A 15,125-nucleotide genomic window follows, 5' to 3' on the forward strand; every position below is an offset into this window, starting at 1 on the left:
CTTCCATTCCTTCCATTAGATCCCTGTGCTAAAAACAGGGTCAGCCGGGCCTGCTACTCCCACGACGAGCTTACAGACTCATTCTCTGGCAGCTGAACACGTTTCAGACCGAAAGAAAAACTGAAGTTGGTGGGGTTTTCGACACGATTCGAACAGTGGGCGTAAATAAATGAGCCACGCCAAAGAATCTCAGTCTAATTTTAGCGCGCTTGCAGCATGGCTGCCACTTCAGTGTCCTTCAGGCCTCCTTGCTGTGGTTGCTGCGGCCGGCCGCTCATTGTTTACTGTTTGTCGGACGCATTTCTAGCAGCCCCCCCTGGTTAAGCGCACAATTAGTCCAGCGATATGAAATTGGACAAATTAGATTTTCAGAACAGAGAAGCGTCGGAATGGCGGTTCAGGTCCTGTGACTTTTTAACCGGGTTTGAAGTGCAATCAGATTACCCTTCAAACCTAAAGCTTAGATCTAATCACCATACATCCCTCTACTGGCTATTTTCTGCCGCAGAATACAGTTTCGACACTTCCTGCACGCTTTCTAAAACTGATGCAGAAGATAGCCAACCACCAACTAAACGTGTTGGAGTTGCTTTGAGGATGCAGGCCCACAGGAAGCGGCGGTTCTTGCATGAAAGCTGCCCTGCGTCAGACTCCTGCTTCTGCTCTCTTGTTACATGTTTAGAATATCCTTAGACATGGTTCAGTCCAGGTTGCGTCTGTCTACATACTTAATACATGCCTTGACACGATGCGGCAGTTATTGACCAGAAAAGTTAATAACCACTTGCTGAACCGACAGAACTTTTTCTTTTCAAATGCTCACGCTTCCCCCAGTGCAAAAGCATCCTGTGCTGGGAGCTGGGAGCATTTTCCATACTATCCAGTACTAAATGGCTTTCTGCCACAAAAACAGCAAGAAACCAAAGAGTCCTAAAGGAAGAGCAGGACTATGTAGAAATATAGAGTAGTTTTGGTTTGATTCCAGCTTCCTCCTGTCACATGTGGCTGTGCCTCTGAGCAAGGCACTTAATCCCAAGTTGCCTACTGGTCTGTGTTTTGGTGTATGAATAGGTGAAATGTGGCTGTGGTGTGTAGCGCTTTGGGTGATCAGTAAGCCTAGAAAAGTGCTACATCAACTCAGTCTGTTTACCTTGTTGTTTTTATTTGCTGCGTCTGACTGAAGACATTTTTTTTCATCAAAACAATATTATAGTAGTCTTGATATGGGGAAAAAGCCACGCGGCCAATTGAGGACCAAGTAGCGGTACATACGTACATTGTAATGAAATTTTTGAAACTCAGATAATATGTGCTTTTATTTAGAACTGTGTGAGCTTAGCTTTTATTTTTCCCTAAAGCAATTTCTCCAACATGTGGTTAGCTTAATATGCTAGCAGTGCTAGAAGCTAACACCTATTTGTGAAGGGAGTGAACCAGTAGATCAGTTTTGTACAACCTTGTGCTGTTAAGTAATTACTAATCCTGCTTAAGGTGCCTTAATATCTGCCTTGGATTGTTTTCACTATCTGACAATTTCATACAAATTTTGCATTTCAAGTTATTTAGTGTCTACATTTGTTGATATGTCAAACTTAGAAAATCATCAAAAGGTTAATTTATTTCAGTTTTGAAATTGGCCTCTGTCTCTTTAAGATGCCCCTGCTCTTTCTGACACACCATCTTTCAGCACAACACTGCTTCTCTGTTATGCTGTTTACAACCATTCTTACCGCCATTAGCCTGAGAGAAGTAGGTCATATGATCAGCTTAGCCACAAAATAGAGCTCGAAAATGTCAATTTTACAAAATAACTCCTTTTAAAACATTCAAATACTCTAAAAACTAATTTTCCATTTAAAACCAGATTTTGTTTTTTTACATTTGAAAACTTTTTAGTATGTCAAAAAAGCAAACATCTAAAAACAAAACATCGGGGGCAAATACTTTTCTCGCAGCGTTCAAGCATTTAACTTCCCTTAACTTTAAATTAATATTCTCGTTTGAGATGTTTTTTTGCGGGCAAATCAAATTGCATTTACGTGCGTAAGCCCGTCGTTGCTGCCGAGAACCACGAAGAAACATTTAATAGTACAAAGTGACAGTCTTTGCGATACAATCAAAGAAAATTCTCTTTTTATTGACGCTGTAAAACAACTGTCTGAAACTGAGACTTGGAGAAATTTATAAACACCTGAAAATTGCATATACAGATCAGTGTGAGAGATATTTACCATGAGCACGTCCCCGGGTCAGTTTTCAGCACAATATCACGCATGTTCAATTCTTTGAAATATATCACAGGTTGATACTGCCTAACAAAAAAAAAAAAAAAAAAAATCACTCTTAAAAAAAAATATATATAAATAAAAAGCCATTTTGGAACAGCTGGTCGTATTGCAGACTGGTGGAGAGAAAAATCTATCGTCAGGCGGAATATTTGGGATTTTGGGCGTCTAAATCTCATCACAGCAAAAATGAAAACAAATACCGACGTCCCCCGCAATGCACATCTCATTAAAATACTATACATGTATACAGAATCATCGTCATTTTCTCCCTGCAATATCCATCACGTCTAACTTATTAAGCACTAACTTATCATTACGTCTTAATATCGCTCTGACTGCAGCACTTTGCAGCGCAGTCAGAGGTCGGGTTAAGTCGAAAAGCGTCGCCTGGTTTATTCTGCACAAGACAAAAAAAAAAAAGGGGGGGGGGGGGGCAAAGATCCAAAAACAAACAAGAGGACGTCCCTTTGTGTTCAAAGCCGCTCTTAAGGTGCGACCATTTAGCCGTTCCGAGGCAATACCCCACAGCCGTGCCAGCCTCGTGATCGATAACATCCAGCATTGAATTAAAAGGGTCACAGTTCGTCTGAGCTTCCGAACTCCCAGCAGCCTCCGTTTCGGGGGCGGCCTCGTCATCGCGTCCTTCATCTCTTCTCTTCCCTCTCCCGCTCTTCCTCCAGCGGGTGGGTTTGTCTGTGCTCCCACATGCGCACCGCTCCGTCCCACTGTGGACACAATTTCAAAAACATGATTTAATACGAAGTCCAAAGTTTGGGTTTTGTGGGTTTCTTTTTTTTTTTTTTTTTGTCACGTATGTTGTCAACTTGCTTGCTGTATTTTAGGACATTTACAGGTTACTAAATTCTGGTTAGAATACTTCAACTCAAGACCATTTTACAAAGGGTCCAGTTTCTATGTTTCTATATTAGCATTTCTAAAGTTTGGCTGCTAACTTTTAAAATGGCTTCCTTTAGATGCGATGCCTGTCTGCGTGCACAAGACTCACAGAGCTGCTGATGATTTTGTCATCGTAGGGGTGCCAGCTGACGTCCCTCACACACGCGTCATGACCCGACAACCTGGACACCACCATGCCAGTCAGGACGTCGTAGACTGGACACACACACACACACGCACACGCATACAAGCAACTCGTCAGCCTCGTGAAGAGGAAGAGCGGCGTTTTTTTCCACTGGAACGCCAAGAGGGACGAGGACTCACTGACGATTTTTCCCGTGGAGCAGCCGGAGTAGATGAACCTCTGCCCGGTGCTGAACTCCGGCGAGAAGCGGCAGCGGATGAGCGTGTGCAGAACGCCGTGGCCGCGGTAGGTCATCACCGAGGTGTCGCCGGTCAGTTTGTGTTTCTTCAGGGCTGCAAATCCAAAAGACGGATTTAAAAAATGTACGCTTTAACGTAGGAAAACGCAGCATGCTTCCGACTTCCACGAGTCCTCACACAGGTGATCTGAATTTTCCATTTAAACTTATCAAGCTGCGCTCTTTCTCAACAAGGTATTTTCTTGCAAATGATTACAAAAAAAGTGAACTAATCTGAATAACTCGATTTAAAATCATATAATGAGGGATTCGTTACACTTGAAATCGCTTTTGCAACAACGCGTTTTGCTAGACAATAAATCGTCACAGTAATTATTGCGATAAACGATAATATCGTTGTTTTGATGCCATTTTTGAAGGCATAACATAAAGAAGATATAATAATGCAAGTTTCCCCTCTCAAGGGTCAATAAACTTTAATTTTGTAAAAAGAAAACAAAAGCTTAACACTGGAATTGGAAGATATTTTAAATGTCCAAAATAAAACACAACAAACAAAAACAATGAATAAAATGAAAAAAAAAAAAAAAAAAAAGCCCACGCATCCAAAACCGTAAAACATTGATTATGATGAATCTGTAAAGAAAACTGCACTTCAAAAAATATTTAATCATCACAATGGAGATGATCAAGCTCATTTTTATTCATAATGCAATTAATTGATTATTTGATTAATTGCGACAGGTTTGGGGTTTTGCCTCACAATCCTCTCAGGTCTGCAGTGATCTCTTGTTCTTCTTGCCCCTCCTTTAGCCAGACTTCTTCCTTCCACTCATCACTTGGCAGTAGCACTCTGGGAACACCCATCTTTTTATTCTTTTTAATTGGTCTAATTGAATTTTCAGTTTTCATCATCCAAATTAATAGAACTAAATGATTTAAATGCACAAGTCAGTTTGGGGGGTGTTCTTGTGCTGAATTACTACATTTGACTAACTTTTAGACGACATTCTAATTTACTAAAGTGCGTCCCCTCAGCCCCGCCCTCACCTCTCTGGGGAACCTGCTGCCAGCGGTAGTCCCAGTTTTGTTGGGTGACTGCCAGGCGGGAGGCAGCCAAACCCTCTTTGGGTGAGAATTTCCGGACGTCCCACAGCTTGATGGACTGGTCCTTCGAGTTGCTAATGAGATAGCGAGCGTCGCCCTGACACACAAAACGCAACCAAGAGTCGAGGCGCATAAGCTGAACATCAGAAACGGCTCAGCTTTTTTGATGCTTTGGGCCGACGGACCAGCAGTGCCGCCCACCTTGCTGTGGATGAAGGTGATGCCGTCTCTGTGGCCGGCCAGCTGTCCGACGGGCTGCGGCCTGTCCTCTCGCAGCGTCCGTCTGTCCCACACCTTGCACAGAGCGTCGTCGCTGCCAGAAAAGAGCAGCTGGGACGAGCTGTCGGCGAACGCCACCGCGTTCACGTCGTCCTCGTGGGCATCGATCTGAGGAAGGGTGCGGGGAAAGAGAGGGCTGGTTATCGTGGGCGAACACGAAGCGCCGACACGTAATAATCCAAACAGAGATAGAAGTGGGGACGGACTCAGACGGTGATGGGGCAGATGGTGGGAGTCACCTACTGACTGCTCCGCAGAGCGAAGCTGAGGTGTGGGGGTGAGGGAGTTTGGTTCTTATCCTGAGCTGCACTCTGTGGAGCAGCGTGACTAGTCACTGGAGAAAAGTCTGACACTGCGGGAGACTTCGGTTGACAGATGACCGCAGAAAGCGCATTCTCTGTGCCAGCGTTGTACATCTGGAGGAGACGTTACGCGCTCGTGCCATTCTTCTTCGCGAAATAGATTAAGCTCAGTCAGAAGAGATGCAGAGCAGCAATATTTAAAGATGGAGTATGTAACTTTTATAGACAATATGTTTTGTTTTGTTTTTTTACATATTTGTTAAAACTGTCAATATGTCCTTTCATTATAATACGAGACAGATAATGTGTGAAAAACAACAACAAAAAACAAGGTCCTCTGGCTTCTCCTTACGGTCAACTGTTCTCACTAAGAAACAACAAATCAGAGCAAGGGGGAGGGTCTTAATGCTGTCAATCACCAACGCGTATGTGCTGTGGCTATCTAGTTAGCACAGCCGTCGATGATGGAGGATAAACAGTTTTCCTGGAAAGGCAAGTTGTTTCTCCACCCTTAGCACATTAAGCCGAGTGTACATTGATTAACAGCACTAAGACCCTCCCCCTGGCTCTGATTGGTCGTTTCTGACTGGGAGCCCTGCGTTTCTCCAGATGGCAATAGGACCAAAACGAGAAGCCAGAGTTTATCTGTCTCCAATTATAAAGTCAGGAGAAAGTGACGTTCGCCATTGGATTTAAGCTTGAAACTATTATTATTATTATTATTGTTAATAATAATAATAATAATAATTACAGTATTTTGATGTAATAACAAGAATATGCTTTGATCTAATCCATTCCATTGTAGCTCCTTTAACAGGTTTTCCTCCAGGATTGTCCTGTATTTAGCTCCACCCATCATCCCATAAACCCCGTTTCCCCAACCAACAACACATCCCCACAGGATGATACTTTCACTACCACACTTCACACAGCTGATGGTGAAATCAGTCCTTCCTATGTGCAACGTTTGGAATAGATGCTCACGTCCGACTTCACCCGAAATGAGAAACAAGCACGCCGACCTTCACTCACCTTCAATGTTCGCTTATTCTGCTCGAGATCAAAAACGTAAAGGCAGCCGTCGTTTGCTCTGAAAACACAAGACGGGGAAACACTGAATACATTCTCGCTCCAGACTTCCAAGCTATTTACATCCTTCCTTATCAACTGGTGAAGTAAGCAGCAGGCGCTCCCTCAAGACAAGCAGCTGCAACAATGGATTCAATTTTTCTTAAAAGAGCTCTCAGCGCCGTCTGTCCGTTGCTGCTTTGACGCGTGACAGCGAGTTGGACTCACCCGCCCAGAATCTCTTTGCCATCTGTTGACGCAGCCAGCGAGAACACGCAGAACCTCCTCTCATCTGGACTGCAGAGCACACACACACACACACACACACACACACGCAAACACACGCATACACACACGTTATTATCGCAAAGCAGTAAACCCCAACCACGCAGCCTACCAAGTGATATTGCACAACAAAAAATTTTTATTTCAATTAAAAAAACAGCGAATGAATGATCTCTGCGTTGGACAGAGGGACACAGACACACACGGAGAGGAAGGACAGGACGGATGATGGGGCGACAGCTGCTGACGGCGTCATTCATCCGGGTGGAAAATGAAGGGGGAGCTGAAGGAGGCCAGGCGGGTAAGGAGTGATAGATTACCTGCTTCGTAATGTTATAAGTTACTATGAGGGGAAACACTAACTTGAGGTCCAGGGCGGTGTGGTTTTCACTGTCTCCATCTATACTGCACAAATGAACTGTGGGGGAGACAGAGACAGAAAGGGAGAACGTGAGAACCAAACGTTCCTTATCGCGCCAGTCGAATAAAAGATTTCGGGATATGCATGGGATAGCTATCGGTAGCTCGTAGCGAGGTTTATACAAGAAAAAACAGTTTTTGCATTTTCCTGAGTGTACCACTCACCCTGACTTATTCGTTTACTAAAAAGACAAATCTGGATGTTTGAGAAAAAAAAAAGGTCATTGTATGAAAACCGTACTTTATCGGCATCTAGGCTATGACTTTTGCTTAAAGCTACAGCATAATAATATGCGTTTTTACACATTTGTTAATTCTGTCATTACAAAATAATATGAGACCAATGATATAGGAAAAAGAAAGTCCGGCCATCTGCAGAAATACACAGTCGGATCAGACACAACCAATCAGAGTCAAGAGGAGGGTCTTAGCGCTATCAATCATGCTGATGCTCACATCCGCCACCTTGCTCTGTGCTACACTACAGCTCCTTCCCCACAGCGGAGCCTGCCAAGGCTAGGCTAGTTAGCATGGCCACCGATGACGGCGGATTAGAAAGTTTTCCTGGAACGGTAAGCGCAGCTGCAACTTGTACAAGAGATTGGTTGACAGCACTATGACCCTCCTCCTCGCTCTGATTGGTTGCTTCTGACTCAGCCGTATTTTTTCTGCAGATGGCAGTAGGGCCACAGGGACAAGGTGAAGAAGCTTGATTTTTTTTTTTTTTTCCTCCCACAGATTATCGGTCTCATACTGTCATGACATAGTGACACTTTTAATAAATATGTCAAAATATATATTTTTTCAAAAAGTTACCTAACGCAGCTTTAGGTTTGGGTTTCAAAATCAAAAAGCTAATAAACATATGTTGTACAAATAATGAATATTTCATATTATTTCGGTAATATGAAATATTATTTCATATTATTTCTGAATATGAAATAATATTTTCATATTATACTTTCATATTTCAAGAATGTTACTTTCTTGTTTTAAATCAAATCAGTTAGCTCCACATTTATATTCTGATGACTTCATTATTTGAATGACTAATGATTATTTTTATTTAAGGAGAAGCGGCAAAAGCAAATGAGGTGGATTAGCGGGAATTGCACGCTTTCACATTGACAACTGATGTGGAATATCGTCCTAGCTGCCCCGTAAAGTGAAACGTTCGCCCTTAGCAACGGCACTTTGAAGTTCGGCAGCAGGAAGACGGATGAGGAAAGCAGAGGAATGGGACGAGTCATGATCCGAACAACATCATCTGTAAAACATGTGTGAGCATCAGAACTTCAAACAGCTCTCGGTTATTAGTAAAATCTGTTTTACGGCAACTGCTCTGCTAAGAAACAGCACTTTGCCTCTCTGCATTAAATCTAAACAATTAATGACTCACAACAAGAACAGAATCGCATTTTTCCGAGCTGCTCTTTTATGTGCAACTTAAAGAGAAGTCAAAACCGACAACAACCAGTAAACCCAAAGCCTCGCCAAAAACCGCATCTCAGAAATTGGCAAGAAAACTCCGACCGACGTGGGAAAAAAAACGCGCCAACACCAGACATGTTGACCAAACTTGGGAAATACATTCCCTGTTGTAACAGTGTTTCATTTCTCATTTTACATTAAACACCCTGAAATTGTGCGTATCAAAGGTGTCTTACTGGTTTGGAGCTAGATAAATTTTAAATTCGTCTCCCGTTTGTCTCGACGTACACTTGTGGTCATTAAAAACAGCTAGCCTTACTGTAATCAGACCAGCTGGAGTAGAGCACATTGCGAGCATCCGGAGTGAAGCAGACGTCCAGCACGCTCCAGCCCACGTCACGCGCCTTCACTGTCCGCTGCAGGTGGAAGCGCCCCCTGGTGGTGTCGTACAGGCGGATATTCTGGTCTACAAGACAAACAGCATATATTTGCACTGCTAAAACTCAAATATTTCCAGGGTCTAGTATAGGAAATGACACATTACTTTTATATTGCTATTTAGTATTATTATTGCAATAGTTTGCTGGAATTTTGGCCCATTCCTCCTGAATGAACTGGTGTATCTGAGTCGGGTTTGAAGGCCGCCTCACTCGCACACAAAACTTTCTTTGAGATCGAGATGAAGACTTTGCGATGGCCACTCCAAGACGTCTTTTACCCATCTTTTAAATTAATTTGGCAGTATCCTACAAGAGTCGCAATCCATTTGCGTTACCCAGCTTTAACTTTCTGGATGATATCTTGACGTTTTGCTTCAGTATTCTTAATCTCTTTTGTGAAGTGCAGATTAACGAATGCGTACACTCAACCGTCTTTGAGTAAAAACTGGCTAATTCATTCTTCGCTCTGCGCTCAGGGACCTTTAGGTCCCAATTATATTTAAAAGATAAAAGATTCAGGACCCCAGTCGAGCCAGTATTAGGCTCCTACTTCAATGCCTGCAGCAGCACATCAACAATGAGCTTTTTAATGAGGAAAACAAATAAAATCAAATGACTGGGGAGGAAGGTGGCAGCTGTGTTGTTTACTTCCAAAATAGCAACCTAATAAAAACAGAAGTATGCACTAAATGAGAAATTGGGGAGGGGGGGCAAAAAAAAAAAAAGACTTTTAAACAAGAACTGCAAATGATTCCAGGATCATTTCCTCTGGGTTCTCATGTCAGAAGCCGTATTGTTTACCTTGGCAGGCGGAGAGGAACATGTTGCCCTCCTCACTGTACAGTCCACAAAAAGCTTTCTGCAGGTAAGTATCCTTGTGGGACACGTAGTTTGGCAGAAAACTGCAAGGAAGAAAAAAGGGTCAGAAAAATCCTCATTGTGTCCAGTGCATAAATATCAAATTATAGTTTATATATATATATATATATATATATATTTTACCAATTTTCATTGTCTTTTGTTGAGGGGGGAGGGAATATACTCACTGTGTGCGGATACGGCTGCACTCTCCATGGGAAAAACTGGAGCCTCTACATCTGCCTTGTTCTCTCTGGGCATAAAACCGTTAATAAACAATTACTACCTGACAAACACACACACACACACAACATGTATTTATATAATTTATATATTTATATAAGTATAAATATAGATTTATAATCATGTTTAAAATAAAACAAGTTGAACTAAAGCAGATATTTTGCCATGTTTTTTTCGGGGTCAGACCTCTGTGAGCATGTGGGTGAAACTGTGTCGGCTCTTCAAGGCGGACGAGGCAGTAGCCAGGAGGATCTGCGTTCGGATCTCACTGCGGTCCACTTCCTGTGTGTCGGGCTGGGAGTCCACTGGACAGAAAGAAACGCAGTCGAATAAGCAGAAAAGTCCGGAGCCGTCTTCTTTTAAAACATACAAATCAGCGTATTTGTACCTTCCTAAACTTTCTACTCAGGGGTCAACATGATTTTACATGAGTACTAAAAAAAAAAAATTGCAGTTTTGAAAACGGGGACAACCGATTATGCAAGATCAAAACGAGAATTTGGCTGGCTCACACGGAGCTGCGTGAGGAGATTACCTGGCGGATTGTAGCGGTCGCCCAGCCGCCCGTCCCAGGCTCCGTCGCTGTCCTCATCGGAGTCAGAGTATGACTGGACCAGCTGCAGTCCAGTAGCTTCATGGCCATGGACCACTCTGACCTGGCCCCTGCACACAAAAAGGTCAACATTAATCAACATCAAGGCATAAATACTGAAGGGAATCTAAACCGATCCACCAAAAATAGAGTAATTCATACAAATTATGTTGTATATATATTTTATTGCTTTCCTTTGTTAAAAAGGTGAACAATGAGGCGCTCAAAAAGCAGAGAAGTGCAAAAACGTCACACTTACTCCTTTTGAGGTGACGATAATGCATATTACCTTGAAATATTTCACTTTTTGTCACATGTTTTTGTGCTAGACCAAAAATAGAGTAAAGCAGTGTTGTCAAGTGGAAGGATATCAGTTTGTGTAACAATAATATCGCAAAACGACTGCCCACGGCGCAATCGCTTTTGGCTGATATGCTCCAGATGTCATGAGTGCGTACAAATGTAACCTTCAGTCTACCGGAGTCTCACTCCGGCAGACAATGCCAAGGAGCGCAAAGGTCCCGGAGGTTCCTGGAAGCACGCACGGAAAACAAAAGAGGAGTGAGGAGAACGCTGGATTCATCACAGCAGAAATTACATCCACTGTAAATGTGTTATTTTAGTTTAGTTTAGTTTATTTTTAGGTCCAGCTTGCGGTTTCACACCTCTAGGAAAAGGTGCTCCACTCACATCAGATCAAATTACTTTTTTGCTATAGAGGGGAAAACACCACCTGGGAAAGAAAACCGTTAGCGCACAATATCAGTGGCAAAGTGGTAGTGGCAGCATCGTGAGGTGGGAATATTTTTACTTCTTGTTTGTAAGGAAAACAAACAAAAGAAAAGCTCAAAACCCCGTTTCATTTGACTTAGCTTTATCAGTTTTAAAACTTTCTTTATCTCTTTACTTCTAGAGGAAGTAAAGTTTAACTGAGGAGGTAGAAGGGTTTTTTTGTGGGTTTTTTTTTTTTTTTTTTTTTGAGGGACTAAATCCAAACAAGCATATCAGCAAAGGAGTCAACAAGTATAAAATTACTATTTTGCGATTCAATTACAGCCATTAAATTAAATCAGCAGTGGTGCGAAGCCATGCCTTGTGTGAACAAGCCAGTAGTTTTACACTCTAGAACGGGATTTAATTACAAATTCTTTTGTAACGTTCAGTCAGAACGTAGGTTGTCGCGACCCGCGCCACAAACGAGCTCGGAAAACGGGTGGTTTTTCATGGGCCCTAAACTAAGAAAACAAAATACAGATAAAATGCAATTAAGACTAAACACCCATAAACGTCATACTGATTTATTACCTCGTGACGTTACAGGAATGAGCTGGTGTGATTATCGATTAGACTGTCTGCTTCCATGCACTTACTCTGTGAGGTTGTTCGATGTGTGTGCGTCTGTGACCTGGGAGAACGTTCACACAGAAGACGTAGCAGATGTGAAAGCTCTATGATTACAGTCTCGTGAAAGTGACAGCCCTGCCATTCACAATTTCATTTATTGGGATTCTGGGGATTCTCTGTCATCTTGACTCAGCTGACCTACATAACATAAGCCAACAGGAAGTAGGTCGTTTTAGTGCCCCTTACGTGAGTTTACAGTTAGATTCCAGTAACGGAACGTCTTCGTGAGTTGTCAAATTATTCTTAGTGTCTTCATAAATAACAAACAAAATAATGCAAACTTTGCTCTTGTTTTTTTTTTTTGTTGTTGTTGTATATAAATAAATTCCTGCCACATTTACCTTCTCAGTAGGTAAGCCAGCACTTCAGCTAGATCAACGTCCTCCTCGAAAGCGGACTGCCTGTCGCTCTGCTGCCTGTCAGCCGTCCTGCGGCCTCGGCTGCTGCTGCCGCTGCTGCTGCTGTTGCTCTGGTTCTGGTTCTGGTTCTGGTTCGGTTCTGCTGCTTCAGACTGGTCTGCTGGGTTGCCACTGGAAGAGCCCCTTCCACAAGACATCCCAGAACTGGACTGCGAGCCCATAGACTGGGAGGGCCTGGCAGAGACAGAGAGTTAGGAGACATTTTTTTGGGTGGGGGGGCAATTTCGGGTTTTAGTTTTGCAGAGGTCAGGTGAAGAACACCGTGTTTATTAGGAGGAAATCATATATATATAAAAAGATGCGTTAGGTAATGTCAGGCTGCATCTAAAGGAGTCACTTTGACAAGTTACTTGATTACTTTGGACTTCTTCAACCCAAACTACCTACAGTATGTGGTTCGCCACATAAAATCTACCGTCACATGTATCCTGTGTGTATGTGCTGCAGAAAACGATGCAGATTTGGAAGAGTTAGCTAAAGTTGCTAACGATAACATTAGCTACCGATGGGCAGTCCTCTTGACAGCTCGTCGGTCCAACTCCTGCTGGTTCCGGCGGGGGCTTGTCCGCTAGCTGGGTCCGGATTTTCAGCCCGGTCGACCACGCAGTGCTGGGCTTTGACAGCAGCACGGTGTTTGATCAGTGGGCAAGCTGGGCCACTCCGTCAATCGCCATGTTGTTTACAAAAGTGTGAAAAAACCCTGCGCGTCACGTGACCAGCTGTCGTCACATAACCCGAGAGCCCAAAGAACTTTTACACCTCGCCGATGCGTCACCGGGATAACACGAATATTAGGAATCAGAGCAACACTTGTTACAAACAACACGTCTGACTTTATTACCAACAGATAGTGAATTTCTCTCCAAATTATATTTGTCTCCACAACCTTTACTGAGCTTCTTCATGACAGACGGACACAAAGTTAATAAAAATAATAGATATTGTTATTATTAACGATTATTTATTATTATTATTATTAGTAGTAGTAGTAGTATAGTAATTATTATTGCTTAGCTATTAATATTAATGTTATTACTATTATATTTATTTATTTTTATATCATAATAGTATTATAAATAAATACAAATTATTTTTATTACTATTATTGTTATTATATAGTAATTATTATTATTGCTATTAGTTATTATTAATGTTATTACTGTTGTATATAATATTTATTACTATAATATGAAAAATATTATTACAACTAAATAATAATCCTAATAATAATAATAACAATAACACTCTCATTATTGTTAATAATAACAATAATAATAATAATAAATATAGAAAGAAAACAATATAATGTTTTGAAAAGGTTTTTCAAATAAATCCTGAAGAGTGTGGCATGTATTTGGGCTTTTACATGAGCCAGTAACGTGGACAGCCAATCCAGAATAGCAATTCATTTTCTTTGGCGCTGTTTATGTGTTCCCTCAATAACAGAAATATCAGCCAGTAGAAGATATAGCTTTTGTTTCCGCACAACGTCAGTTTCCGTTGTGCATTTATTCAAATATATTTAGTTTTTGAGCTATTAGAAGGGGAAATTATGTGCATTTTCAGAGGGAGTCTCAAGTAGCATTCCCAGATTTCAGCTCTTCCCAGGTGGTGGTGGTCCCCTAGCCTCACACATACGGGGTGTGCACGCTATTCTGTTGCTCCCCTGTTGTACTTACAGCGCAAGACTTTGAAGTACATCCTGGATTTTCAAGTCTTTTACAGCCTCTTAAAATCTTCCAGGCGTCTCACCATTGAGCAGCTTCCCTTTAAACATTCAAGACAAGCATTCCCACAGCCTTACGGTGGGTTCAAGGTGATGGACGGTGTCAGTTTTTTGCAGCGACAGTTACTTGCATGCATTGCAAAACGTTCACTTTTGATCTGGGTACCTTCTTCCACATTTTTATCATCCTGCCTGTGGAAAACTGTAAGCTGTTCTTTTTATTGCTGTCCTGTTTCCAGTCCTCAGCCAAAACCACATTTGTGGAGTAAGTTCAGTTCTTAAGTTCTCTTGTCGACAGAATCTCTCATCTGAACTGTGGATATACTTTTTTTTTTCCCCAGTTTTTTTCCCCCATCACTTTATGATGACTTTGCAACCTCTTGGCTGCTTCTCTAAATGCATAAATTAAGAAAGATAAACCATTAGGTCTTCCTTGTTATCTTCATGGTGTTTTTGGAGGTAAATTTAAGATATTATGCAAGTGACCTTTCAGCGACCCCTCTCAAAACAGGCATAATCTAATAAAGACCGAGAGTTAAGAATAAACAGGCCAGGAGCTAACATTAAGTATATACAATAACATTTGGGCTGGTTTTAAGGGTGAATACAGGCTAATCAACGAGGGACTCCAGTCCAGAAGACACTGAATTTCTGGAGGAAGACATTAAACCTTCAAAGAGGATTTGGTGCGATTAAAAACAACACATTTGACTAAACTGGAAAGGCCAGAATAGTTTTTTTTTTTAAAGAAATTACTTTGCAGAATAGTTTTGTTCATGGGTATTACTTCAAAGCTGTGGGGGTGGTTTCACCAGCTGGATTCAAGTACTAGACCGCAAGGGCTACCACCCCAGGTTTTGGGGTGGTAGCTTTAAAAAACAACAACAACAACACAGAAATATCTGGGGTTTGCTTGTTAAGTAAGCCAACAGTAAGAATTGCATCTCTCCAACTCTGACTCTCCTGTGAAGGTAAACACGTCA

General features: G+C 41.9%; 1 protein-coding gene across 2 annotated transcripts; it reads right to left on the reverse strand.

Moving 5' to 3' along the window:
* Positions 1 to 2,111: 2,111 nt before the first annotated feature.
* dcaf11 (DDB1 and CUL4 associated factor 11) lies at positions 2,112 to 13,126 on the reverse strand. Of its 2 annotated transcripts, XM_014470479.2 has the most exons (15): positions 12,920 to 13,124; positions 12,339 to 12,590; positions 10,537 to 10,664; positions 10,188 to 10,306; positions 9,947 to 10,011; positions 9,702 to 9,802; positions 8,780 to 8,926; positions 6,973 to 7,027; positions 6,553 to 6,621; positions 6,289 to 6,346; positions 4,877 to 5,062; positions 4,619 to 4,772; positions 3,510 to 3,662; positions 3,295 to 3,401; positions 2,112 to 3,013 (listed from the first exon to the last, which is right to left on the reverse strand). In XM_014470479.2, the coding sequence occupies exons 2-15, from the start codon at positions 12,575 to 12,577 to the stop codon at positions 2,933 to 2,935; spliced, it is 1,662 nt and encodes a 553-aa protein (XP_014325965.1). In that variant the 5' UTR covers positions 12,578 to 12,590; positions 12,920 to 13,124; the 3' UTR covers positions 2,112 to 2,932. The 2 variants fall into 2 exon arrangements, with proteins under 2 accessions (XP_014325965.1, XP_023182156.1); XM_023326388.1 differs by having other exon boundaries at positions 6,553 to 7,027; positions 12,920 to 13,126.
* Positions 13,127 to 15,125: the final 1,999 nt, after the last annotated feature.

Source organism: Xiphophorus maculatus, chromosome 21, assembly GCF_002775205.1.
Source record: "Xiphophorus maculatus strain JP 163 A chromosome 21, X_maculatus-5.0-male, whole genome shotgun sequence".
Classification (NCBI taxonomy): Eukaryota; Metazoa; Chordata; class Actinopteri; order Cyprinodontiformes; family Poeciliidae; genus Xiphophorus; species Xiphophorus maculatus.

Coding starts and splice junctions, on each gene's coding strand:
- dcaf11 (XM_023326388.1), bottom strand. CDS start 12,577: ATGGGCTCGCAGTCCAGTTCTGGGATGTCTTGTGGAAGGGGCTCTTCC. Junction 10,012..10,187: donor TCACCCACATGCTCACAGAG/GTCTGACCCCGA, acceptor TTTTATGCCCAG/AGAGAACAAGGCAGATGTAG. Junction 5,063..6,288: donor AGAATAAGCGAACATTGAAG/GTGAGTGAAGGT, acceptor ACCCTTCCTCAG/ATCGATGCCCACGAGGACGA.